Source organism: Pempheris klunzingeri, chromosome 22 (genome assembly GCF_042242105.1).
Source record: "Pempheris klunzingeri isolate RE-2024b chromosome 22, fPemKlu1.hap1, whole genome shotgun sequence".
NCBI lineage: Eukaryota > Metazoa > Chordata > Actinopteri > Acropomatiformes > Pempheridae > Pempheris > Pempheris klunzingeri.
In genome coordinates, this window is record NC_092033.1 from 5,806,742 (window position 1) to 5,819,780 (window position 13,039).

At 42.1% G+C, this 13,039-nt stretch overlaps 1 protein-coding gene across 1 annotated transcript in view; it reads right to left on the minus strand.

Annotated features, from left to right (window-relative positions):
* The window catches only part of dock4b (dedicator of cytokinesis 4b), a 105,589-nt gene that overhangs the window by 63,947 nt on the left and 28,603 nt on the right, over positions 1 to 13,039 (minus strand). Inside the window, exons 2-7 of the mRNA XM_070853742.1 lie at positions 10,965 to 11,048; positions 8,211 to 8,251; positions 6,472 to 6,527; positions 6,267 to 6,363; positions 5,545 to 5,693; positions 2,865 to 2,949 (exon numbers count right to left, since the gene is read on the minus strand). Of these exons, the coding sequence (XP_070709843.1) occupies positions 2,865 to 2,949; positions 5,545 to 5,693; positions 6,267 to 6,363; positions 6,472 to 6,527; positions 8,211 to 8,251; positions 10,965 to 11,048 (512 nt within the window). The remainder of the gene's footprint in view (positions 1 to 2,864; positions 2,950 to 5,544; positions 5,694 to 6,266; positions 6,364 to 6,471; positions 6,528 to 8,210; positions 8,252 to 10,964; positions 11,049 to 13,039) is intronic.

A 13,039-nucleotide genomic window follows, 5' to 3' on the forward strand; every position in this document is an offset into this window, starting at 1 on the left:
TTTCTAAACAGCATGAAGCAGCACCAGGCGGAGTGACTGTTGAACTACAAGGAGCTTTTTTAAAAAAGGACTGAGGGGTCAAACTGAGGCCACAGAGAAACTTCTAGTCTTTCTGCATCCCTCCATCGCAGCCGCCTTTCATCGTTCACTTCTACATCACTATTTAAGCCTCTTTCCATCCCTCTTTTAAGCTTGTGGGAGGGAGACCTGTGCGACACTAGCAGGAAGCAAGAGATGTGTGCGTATCGCTTTAGTGATAACTGGAGTCATTTAACTAGCACGTCCAGGCCAGGCCCCAGCTATCCGTCACTGCAGTCTGATCTGCCACCGGTAATGAATTCCTCGCTCTGGGATCTAAACTCCGATCTGCTCCGCTCGCACTTTGTACTGAACTCACTCTCAAAGGGAAAAACGGGAAGTTTGAAGCCATTCTGGTTTAAAGCCACTACCGAATAAAATGATTCAAAGGGTGTCTGTTTTTCAGAAGTCAAGTCCACGGACAAATTTACAATAGAAAGGACATCCTAAGGAAATCTCTTCTTGAAGAGTCCCAATGTTGTATAGCTACCTTACAACAGCACATTGACATATATGAAGCTGTTATGGTGAAGCAAACAGTCGCCTGTTTCAACATCAGCATTCACAGAGTCCTGTTTTTGTCCACCTAACAAATGTAAGTCAAATCTTCACCCTCACTTGAGCTCTTGTCTGTCCTCCTTCAGCTCCTCGTGGACACATCTGACACTTTAGAGGCTGAATGCATCATTCCTTGTCTGTTATTGGGTGCTGGTCAGATGGTCTACGGTGGGTTTACAGTATCAGAGCTTCTTAGCTGAAAACAGCTTTAAAGTTAAGTTTTAAAGTTGCTGGCAGTAAAACCAAAACAACGAGCTAAAAGATGCTTAAATGCAACATATGGAGCTGCGGAGAACTAGAGACTGGTGAAAATTCACATCGGGTTTGTCACTGCGAGTTATCCCTCTCATAATATGCAGACATTTGATCCATTGTAATTAAAAAATAATAATCTGCAGTATAATCTAAAATATCACCAGAATTGATCATAACATAATTTTAAAATGTTCACACATTTTGACACAGATTTGGAAAAGTGTCACTCATGTTGGGCTGAAATGTCATAAAAAGAAACAAAATATTCATAAATGTTTCTTTATGTACATTTCATTTGGGAATCTAACTCATCCATTACAGTCTATTTGATGCCTGTGTTAAATCTCTCATTCAATGCACTGAATGTCCTTCCTTTATCCTTCTCAGTGTTCCCTTTATTCCTCACTGGGCAGATATCTCATAATTCTTTGACACAATGTAGCAGTCAGGCTACATTTTCCCACAGTAATGCCCTACTGCCATTTAAGCGCACACGCACATGCACACGCACACGCATACACTCACACTCACTCACACACACAAGGTAATCCCCCATCAATTTAATTAAGCCCCACCACAGCAGCAGAGCACAAGACAGAAACAAAGAAGCTTGTTCTCATAAACAAAGATCTCTCTGAAAAATATTGATGTCATTTGGGTGATGGTGTGTTGTGTCTCGGTGCGAGTGTATATGTGTTTATGTAAGTGGATGGCGGCACTGAGTGCCAGTCCCTTTATCTTGTCTCAATATAAGGGAAATGCAGTCATTTGCTCATTTTGTACGCCATTTAATGGAGGTGCGTTAAGCTTTCACCCTGCTATGCCTGCTTTTGTTTTGACTAACATAAAAAGAAACAGATGGATTAAGAGCTTCAATTACCCCTGCGTAGAGAAAGCCATCAGTGTGTGTGTGTGTGTGTGTGTGATACAATTCTCCCCGCACTGTATCGGGGCAGAGAAGTGGTTGCCATGGTAACAGCAGTAGGGGCTTGGAGAAAATGGTAAGGGGAAGCAGGGAATAAACAGTAGGGAAAAGAAGGCGAGACTGAGCGAGAGAGGTGGGGAGACAGATGGTCCAGGGGGACATTCAGAAATTCAAATATACTACATTTTTCTACATGAGGCCAGTAGCCCATTGAGCGGCACACACTGCACCCGAGGGAGTTGTGTATCAATACCGTGAAAAGTAGCTAAAGCGGGGGACAGTTTCAATTGGCTTCACAGTTACTTTTTTCAGTCTCTCAGTAAACTTTGACGCCATCATGAAGCCTTTATAGGACAATCGAAAGCTCCAGAACAGCTACTGAATGCACTTTGTGGTGAATCAACTCCACGGTTTTCATTATTTTCCTGAAACCCAAATGGGGAAGTTAGTTTCCACAGCTTAGGTGGAGGTATGGGCACGGTTTCATGTGGTCTGCCGCCTCTGCCACCTGCCAGCTTTAAGGAAGAACTTTCTCTTCTCACATCAACAGAGAGGTTAGCTGGATCAGACAAAGTACTGAAAGAACAGCATGGTAAAAAAATATCCTTCAGCTGTCTGCTGTAGAACATGTTGTTTAAAGCTGTTCGCCTGAAGCAAGCAGCAGCTGTAAGTCTGTGACTGACGATTTGATTTTTTTAGTCAAAATGGTAACATACTGGATAGAAATGTACTGTATCATATGCATATTTATATCCACTTATCCTGGAGCACAGCCTCTATCCTATATCTATTCATCCTGTTTGTGTTTTAGAAACATTTGGGGAGTCTACATAGACAGGATTTTGGAACTATTAGTAAGCAGCTTGTTGAAACATGACCAATTCTACATCTAAGCTATTTTACTGGCATTGCCTTATAAATGAACTTAATGAAAAGGGAAATCAGACATACACGAGTGATGTGCTGTATTGGATTTAGCATTTCATTTCACCATCCTGCTGCCTAAATGAGGTGCTAGTTTGAGACGGAAGCAGGAGGACACACTCACCAGTCTGTAAAGCTCTGTGACGCTGATTTCATCCGGGTCCACCATGCTGAACTCTCGCCTGGGGACCAGGTCCAAGCCGAGCTGTCTGTAACACATGAGCGACACCAACAAAGTGAGCAAACACACAGCATATAGACCCACAAGAGTGCAGACTCATAGCAAACCACTGCTGTCAGATCACCTGCATCAGTTATCTAAACAAACTTGACAGATCGTTGTCCTCTCTGAAGAACAGATAAACAGAAAAATGCCCTCTTTAGCCCCCTGCTATGCTCGCTGCCCTCTTTCTCCCTTTGCCTCTAACTGCTCCCCTCCATCTTTTCCTCTCCCCATCCGTTAATCCTCTCTGTTCCTTCAAGTTCTCATAAGTTTTTCACAAACAGCTCCACCTCTCACTTTCCTCTTCGCTCTCCTTCTCCTCCTCTCATCCTCTCTACGTCGGCCCTTTCAGTGGACCAAATCGGCACGCTACAGTGTCTCTCCTTGTCAGCAATAAAAGAGACAGGCCCGGTCGACCATGCAACAGCCCACAGCGAGGGACTGTCCACCCGTCTCCTCACTAAGGACGGGTGTATGTGCGTGTTTGAGGAGGGCCCACAGCAGGGAAGTGAAGGAGAGTGAAGGGTAAGGACAGATATAAAGGGAGAATGACAGAAGCTGGGAGCTTTTTTTTTTTCATTTTTTATACATCACCCCCATGGCATGGAGAGGAAAGGGAGAGGAAGGATGGAGAGAGTGCCGTCTGTGTGAGGGGGAACAGACACTTGATTGAGTGGGGAGCGTGCCTGCAGGGATGGTAGGTGACAACAAAAGACAAGAGGCACAAGGACAGAAGAAAGAGCCAGAGAGAGAGAGAGAGAGGGAGAGGGAGAGGGAGACAGTCTGAGAAAGAAGGAAAGACGAGTTACAGAAAGCCGTAGGAAGCCAGAACAAACAAGTAACTGAATCACGTATTTGGTATTATTCCAATTTCCTAAGATATGGGAAGAAATGTGAGATCAGACTTTGTCATTTTCCAAATAAGTTTGGCTTGCAAGTGTTGGTTAAATCAAACACTAATGTTAGGTGACAATTTTATTTAATAGCTGAAACTATTCCTCATTAACTACAATTCTGATTTATACGATATGATATGATTTATAACCATCTCTCAAACTTAAGTCTAGCCTTGTAGATTGTTTTCCCACCTTCCCGGCAGATGCAGCATAAAACTCTCTGCAGGTTATTCCTCAGAGAAAATGCAGTTTGATTTGTTCTGTTCATTTATTTAGTGGAGGATATGTTGCCATAATGTGATAATGCAGAAGTGAGACTGGGAATGATTCATCAGCGGTGCATTCAAAGACGCTCAGCCATGCAAGATTTTAGAGCCAGTTGTTAAAAGCATAGCTGCAATAGTTATGTTAGGAGATCATACATGTAGCCTTTTTTGGCCACATAGTTAAACCACAACTCTCTACAAACTCTAGAGCGCCTGTCTTAGTGTTGTATGCAGCGTTCAGACAGCTTTTAAAAAGGAAATTCAAGCGCCTTTCAAGATACCAACATTACGCAGACTTTTGAAGTGTTAGCCATCACATCTAAATTGAGACTATAAATGAAACTGCAAAAAAGTGCACAGAAACCCTTTACACCCATAGTCATAGATGTATAGTGTCAAACAACAAACAAATAAGCTGACAGGATTGTTTCCTTTCAATTACTAAAATATTTTTGGTGTATGTGAGTAATTGTGTGGATGAAACACCAGATTATGTTGAAAGTGAGCATATTCTCCTTTAGCTTTAAAACCTAATGGTTAAAATTAAGCATTTTCCAAACTTTCAAGCATGAACCCTGTTCATGGTTAGTCATTTCTACTTCATTGTGTAATTGTTTCGAAACAAATGGCATATTAAGTTCTGTTTCTCTGCACCTCGTTACAAATATTGGTGGTTGCTTATTGTGTGAGTGGAATAACGCAGCACACAAGCTGTAATTCAATTCAACTCAGTACAGCTTTGTTAATCCTTGTAAGGATAACTTTATGTTTTAGCAGCTGAAGAGTCTTTTTTAATTAGTGGGCCATGTTCAGCACTGAAAACTCTGCCTCAACATTTCCTGGATCACCAGTTCCACCCGCAACAGGGACTGTTTGGGTTCCAGGAACTATGGCATTAGAATAAAAGAATTACTCCCTGGTTTCTCCAGTTAAGTTTCCTGGGTTGCTGATGTAAGGCAAACAATCAGCCAGTATAACTGATATGAATTTGGTGATGTTTTGCATTAAAAAGACTGCAGCTCAGCAGCAAACTTTCAAATCCCTGATGTCCCACTTTTTTTTTATTGAGCAGCGAGACTTATAATGGTTCTGGTTCACAACTGCATTACCATGCAAAACAAAACAACTTTTACCAAACATAAAGCTGACTGAGTATTCCCTGCGATGGATTGCTGCTCTCAAGCAAGCCTCTAGTCATACAATACTTTAGAGCTAACAGAATCCAGTGACTGAGCAAAGGGCAGAAAATCAATCTGAAGACTAGAAGCAAAAGTTTAACCAATGAATAATGAATGACTGAAAACGTAGGAAAACAAACAGACATGATCCTTTAAGATGAAACAATAAAATGTTGTGTTTGTGTATAATAAAAGGACCTGCCCATGAACAATATTGGGCATTTGACTTTCTCCCACTCACTCGTTGCCCCAGTCCAATCTCGCTGTGATGTGCTGCTTGACGTCCCTCATGCGGTCATGGGTGAGGTGGCCCACCAGCACCTGCCTCCTCAGGTCCAGGATTTCATTCATCACGTGCCAAAGTCGGTGGAACAAATCCCCCTCGTTCTTCTGTGGAATGAGGAAACGATGGGGAGGGACGGAGAGGGGGAAAGAAAATGAGTAGAGGAGCAAAGTGAGTCAGTCAAAGGAATGAATGAAAGGAGAAATTGACAAGAGGGAGAGACAGAATGAGGATGACGGGCGAGAAGATGAACAAGTACAGCTGCATTGAGCCACCCAAAAACATAAGTGGAAACAAAGTGTCAGGATGCACATTAGAGAGCCAAATCGACACTGAGAGGAAGAGGGCGACCCAGAGAGAGAGGCAGACAGCGGGACTTAAAATGGATTTGTGCAAATTAGCTTCAGTGTCCTGCTGCTTTTTGTCGAAAATTTATGCACTTTGATCTGCGAGTATTCATCAGCTCGATTTAATCAGCACCCCAGATAGCTTAATAGGCCACAAACACAATCAATCCAACTAATGAATGTGTATGAAAAAGCTTTGACTGTTTGCGACTTCTGAATTACCCCAAGCCAAATAAATTCCCTTCATGAGAAAGCTAAAAAGGCAGCTTCGCGTAGGCGCTGGTGATATTTAAAAATCGATGCAAACTGTGTGTGTGTGTGTGTGTGTCTTACCACATAGAGTTGTTTCCACATGGCACCCCAGTCTCGCAACGTCGATGTCATCTCTGTGATGACAGAGTCTTCAACAGGGATGACTGTTTCAAATTGCCTACAAACATACAGCCGTGCATAAGGATGAAATGAATCAAAACTGATACGATGACCTGCACACACAAAGGGTCAGGAACAGATGAAAAAAAAGCATGGCATCACTAACCCTTTATTCTTGACGTGGGCATTCTTCAAGTGGATGTAGCTGGATGGGAAGATCCCCTTTGGGCAGAGGATAAACAGGTTAATGAGCAGCCCCTCTAATGCTCAGCAAGTCATTCGATTCCAGTTCCATTAGCATGCAGCTGTTAACGTGTGGCAGTGACGCACATAATCAATGCGCTGCTAAGTGTGTTTGTGGGTTAAAAGATGGGAGAGGAGCAACAGACAAAGAGATAAAAGCAAGCAGCAATGGGATTTAGGAGACAAAAAAAGATGAAAAGTGTTTCTGTGTGTGTGTGTGTGTGTGTGTGTGTGTGTGTGTGTGTGTGTGTGTGTGTGCACCCTGGTTGACGCTAATAAACTGCTAGTTGTTCCCTACTGACTTCAAAGATCAAAGCAGAACTTATGTTTAAGTATCTGAGGATAAATGCAGCATACTCATGCGCGCAGGGAGTCTGAAACACACCTAACACTTTACTCCCAACTTGGTTCATATTATCTTTAAAGCGTGAGTGTAGAGTGTGTTTTGAGCTCGGGATATGAAGCATAATTAAGACTATTGACTTCAGGTTGGTTTAATTGGTTGGTCTTTTTGAGCAGGGTTTTTATTTTCAAACTATGTCAGATGTGGACTTATTGGTGTAATAGGTATTAATCATTAGAGTATTACTCGTGGTATTAATAAGCAACACTGGTCTTACTGAGTGATGTGTCCACTGCCAACATCTTTCACTGTGCAAATTATTGACAAAGCGTCCTCTTGTGAAATGTAGATAATGGAAAATAGAAAAAGAAAAAAAACATCACATGCTTATAATGAAGCCCTGACAAGAAGAATTACCGTGTGTAAAAAAGCAAAGACAGAGCAAAGACACGGAGAAAAGAAGAATCAAAGGAAGCTCTGTTTCCTGTAATGATCCCACTTCGAGAAACCTCATATCTCTGCAACAACTCAGTTTCCCAGCACTCAGAGGAGCCATAGCAGTGTCCACATGTGACTCATGTTGCTGAGACGAGCAGCCATGAAAAAACACATGAAATGTCTGTGCCAAGATCTGATTTGATCTTAAATCAAAAACAGTGTATATGATGTATCTGATAGAACTTTTAGTCCATGTGTGATGTTGTGGTGATGCTCCTAGAGACAAAACCCTGCAGGAAATTATGCAATGAAAATTTCCCTTAACTGCACATGTGCGCACCGAAAGCTGGAAAAACACAAGTGTAATTTATAACACTGAAGATGGTTCCTGTCCCGATCAGCCAGGCCAGCGGGCCGTCCTGCAGCTGAACCAGAATGGAAGGCTGCTGTTATTCAATATCCTGCCGACATGTCATGATATCTGTCATGAAAAACTGTCTCAAGTGTTCCTGCTCTAAAATGCGCAACCAGACTACATAGACAGCGAGAGACCTGAGGGAGAGCGCTGTCTGTGCATGCTGAGCACTTTCGCCACATCAGCGTAAAGGATTGGGTTTGACCAACTAACAGAGTGAAATATTTTGATGACAATAAGTACAGCTGTCATCTGTCGCTGGCAGTTGTTGGGCAAAAACCCAGGGGGGACTTTTAAATTTGACATCCCTGCTGTGAGTTGACACTTTCAGAGACAAAAACACTTCATAAAACAGGGCTTCAGGGGTCAGTTTGGGTACAAATGAGTTAAAAGCAATCGAAAAGCGGGCAAAACATGCACATCCACACACACACAGTGCAGAAAAAAAAAATAAAACTTTGCTCACCTTGACATTTGGATTCTTCAGGATGAATCCTCGGTACCAGCCTGCAGACACAAAGCACCATTTTCATTTCAGTGTCAATGTGAATATTGCCCCATAAAATTTTGATATCTGGTTTAGACTGCAGAGCAACACAAGGAGGGGAAGCAGAGAAATACAGAATGCTATACATTTAATAAAAGAGAGATATCATGGGAGAGAACGTGTGTGTGGTTTAAGTGTGAGAGGCTGTGTGTGTGTGTGATTTAATTAAAATGATCCAATCTGTCTGACAGCTGTATGTATAAAAAAATACACACGTCTGACACATCAACGGATCGCTGAATAGGTATCTCATTGCCAACTGAAAAAAAAAAAACTTTCCACAGACAATCAAAATGCCCTAGCAGCGCTGCAGTACGAGTTTAACAACTTGTGTTTGCAGTGACCGCAAGCAAATGTGCAGCGGAGTGAGGGGGAGAGACCTGTGGCACACAAAGCGACCTGAAAAGCCCGTAAACATTGCAGTGTCCGAGCAGGTGAGAAAAAAATAAAAAAAACCCAGCAGAGACACAGATAAAGGTGACAATGCTGAGGTTTGCATACGTTCACGCTCTTCCCACAATGTAACACACTCTAGTTTGTGCTCAAGCCAAATTAGTATGTTTGACGCTTCTGCAAATCCCAACACCGGTGGAAACAATCTAATACATTTACAACGGAGGCTTTGAGCTGATGCTCTTTTCCAAACTGACGATTTAAGCTCATTCCACTGTTGCAGTCATTGTAAGTCCCTCTAGATAAGAGCTTTAGCTAAATCAAATGTAAATGTACTAGATTATTCTAATCACTGTTGGGTTTCACCAGAGCATCTATGACTTAGGTAGTATTTTCTCCCTGATTTGTCTCAGGCATGCATGGTCAGAGGAGCATTGAGTAATTCATCTGCACTGCGGAACACATGCTCAGTATTTCCTCCATGAGTAATTTTTTTCAGCAGCAGAGGTTGTGTACTTGTGACAGCTTTCTGCAAAGTTACATGTGAGTGAAAGACAGCAGGGGTACTCGGGACGGTGCATTTGCAAGGGACGTACGACAAAATGGAGCGCAGCTAACTTAATTTAAAAATATACCCATATGTCTGTGTTTAGGAGGAAAATAAAGAGCAAAATGTGATAATAAATTCTCAAAAAACATCACACCTATTTCTAATCCTAACAACAAGTAAGCTGCCATAGGATGATTTACAAATCTGTAATGAAATTGTACATTTCCTCATTGTGGGACTAATAAAGGAATATCTTATCTTATCAGTGCACCTCAATGAACCTCAATCTCCCACCTCAGCGAATCAGCTGTTACACCTGAACACCACGTGTTGTGATTGAGAAGGCACAAAATCTCATTAAGAAGGGAGCACGGAAGATGAAATAGTTAGCTTAAAGTAACCTATTAACAGCTGAAATAGCCAAAAGTAACAGACAAACAGTTGAATGGTTGGTTAGGGCTACAGATGGGGTTGTGGTGTTACATCACAGTTTAACTGTACAGTGTACACTCAGTCTAATGTATTCACTGCTGTCAGGAAACAAAAACTAATTACTGAGGCGGGCCTTTACAGACAGGAGCCACATGTCAGTAAAGACACTTTCTCATGGTAAGCTCCTGTGTTTTTGAAGTGTCGACAGTATCAGCATGAGGCAAAGCCATTAGTCTGTCTCCTCTGCTGTCAGCAGCCCGTCTCACAGCCTCCTCGCTGCTGCCAGGATTTTGATTTTGTTCCTCCCTCCTTGACCAAGCATTCTGCTGGCTGTGCATTTGTCTGTTTCCTTTGAGCCTTTCACCACAATATCACGTCCTCCAGCAGGCTGCACGACTGGCTGCTCGACTGGGTGTCTGTCTCTGCGTGAGCGCGCACTTCTGTCCCCCAACAGGAAGTGAGAGAGAAGAGCTCCGGAAGACGGAGGCCTGTATGCATTTGTGCATGGCTGCTCATTTGCATTAATGCGTGTGTTACAGCCGCGGTTAGATAATTTTATATTACTCTGGAAATTAAAAAATGACAAAGGAGAGAAAAAGAGCAAAAGAAGGAGACAAAAAAAAACATCCCAACATATATGGGAGAGACAGACAGCAAAAGAAAGTGTAAAAGAAAGCAGGCAGAGGAGAAAAACAGACTCAGCGTGGGCAGGAAGGCGGGAAAAGCAGCCAGTCTGTGGTGCAGGAAACGGTAGAAAACATGAACTTCCACAGACATTCATCACAGACACGACGCTGCTCATTTCGTGCACACGCTGCAGTGAGATATCCCACAAGGAGATGTACAAGAAGTGTGATGTCTGTCTGATGAACTTTGTGGACTAGATCAACAAACACACATCTAAGCATCTTTGCAAGTGTTTTTTGTGCAAATCATTGCCAAGTAATGAGTCTGTTTCTGGGCCTGCTTGTGGTTGCATGCATAAATCTGTAGATCAATCAAGTGTGTGTGTGTGTGTGTGTGTGTGTGTATAAAGTGCAGTGTGTGATGGATTTAATGAGTGAGATCCACAAGTATAGCTACTTTGACACTGATTCACTTGATATTTAATGCAAAGAGGAAGTGTTCCTAATACTTTACAAGTGTGTAAGTCTTCACTTCACTACTCAAATGAAAGCAATTGCTTTCCTTAAATGTGCTACTCTGTTTCATTTCTATTTTTCTCTATCAGAAAGCGACTAATCTGAAAGCAATGTATGCACATTATGTGTGTACCATGTGCATGGTGTGCACCGTACCTTCACATTTTTCCAGGATCTGCACCGTGTCTCCGATTTCTAGCGGAAGGCCATGCTGGACAGTCCCTCGGAAACTGGCCAGCACTACAACAAAAGAGAGGCAAAAAACACCCACATGAGTTATGGAGACATAAGCAGAGTGATACATAACAAAATGCTTGTGGAAAATCACCATAAAAAAAAAAGAGGAGGAAAAGAGAGGAGGTACAATCAATAATCTGTGGAGGTGAAATAAAATCAAAGCTCTTGAAATATCTCTGGATTTCTCCAGAAATTTAAAATAGCACTACAGAGAACAAAGTTGCATAAATACATTCTGCATGATACAGAATACATGCAGCAATCGAAACATGGGGACACTTGCAACAATGCAACACCACCCATAAATCATGTTGTGTGATGAAGCGATAGAAGCTGTTGACTGCAGTGATCCGTCCTCCACTGAGAAACTAACCAGCAGACATCCTGGGAGACGTGTCCAGGTGGTAAAAATAACATCTCTGCAGGCCTGAAACAACTCCTCACTGAAACCATGTGTGTACGGAAAAAAGAGTTGACAGAGGAAAAACTGTGTTTTCCTTGGGGAAACAGAAAAAGTTCTTGCATGTGTTCTGTTTTCTAAAGCAAAGAAGATGGAGAGCAGATTGATTTGATGGACTTGAGGTAACTCTGCTGATTAAATACATGAAGATCAGCGAACTCATCATGAAAAAAAACACAGAGTATCTCAGCCTCTGCAATATCCATTCTTTTCATAATCATAGTCTTTTGTGACTTCCCCCAAACTTTGTTTGATAGCACCTCTTTAAGGAGAAGTTGGAGGCGAGGAGAGAAATTATGCAAATAACAGATGGAGGTTTGTAGAAAGTGGCCAAGTGTAACAAAGCAAGCACACAGTCTGAAACGCTATTATGAAATGGAGAAAAAAAAGTCTTAATCAAATGAGTTTGGACAGTGTGTGAGATGATGTAATACACATTGTGAGGATTTTAGTTTGTACGCGTTTTGAAACAAAGCCTGAAATTGAAAAGCAGAATAAGAGAGGAGATGCTGATGGTGCTTTAGAAGTGAACGGTACTTTGTGATGTGAGAGCCTTCAGCAGAGAGTGTCAGTTGACAGCTCTTCAACCAGCTCTTTAAAAAGAGAGCCGTGTCCCGCTGACTCGCTCACTGCAACCTGGCACACACACACTCACAGAGATATATTAACCTACACACTTAAACCTGCATGTATACATAGATTTGTCAACCAAGGTGCACTGATGCTCATACAAACGCATGCGTGCACACGCTGACAGATTAAGCCACACACACACAAACTGTAGAAGCTTCTACATCTTCTCTTCCATTGGACAGAAAATTCACACAAGTAGCCTTTTCAAGCAGCAGTGTATGCAAGCACACATGGACACTCACACACGCAGAGGAAAAAAAGACAGCCTCACTGGGATTTGGAGTGGAAACATATAACAAGATGTCCCTGCCATGCAGAACTGCGAGGGATCCCACTACAGCTGAAGTGTTTACAGAGAATTTCATTTCTTGTGCCTGCGGGGCCCGTCCAGTGTACCTGAACGCACCGTCCAAACAGTGCTGAGAGAATTTCCCTCGCTGCCAAGGGATTATATTTAATCCAGTGCAATTTAAAGAGGCAAACACACGGGATACCGTCCACACTCAGGTGTACACTTGTGAATCCAGATAGTGACAAACATCTCTTTGAGTTTGCTCTATAATGGATCGGGCTCAATTCTTTTTTTTGTTGTTTTTCTGGGTAATAATCTCATTTTAAGAACACATTTTGACAAACTATTTTTTAGTTAATGTATATTTTCTTCCTGTTTTCCCTTTACTTTCTAGAGCAGAGGCATTTTCTCTGCAGTTCCTCCTGGCAAGAAGATCTCATCATAGCATCATCTTGCATCAAGAAATTCAACAACTGCTGGATGTGCTGGGAGTGGGTGAAAAAAAAAAAAAAAAATCGATGTCAACTACTGCACTTTTTTTTAGATTTGCAGAAACTAAAAAATCTGAACTTTACTATAAGACTAAGATGTGATCAAAGAGAAATACCA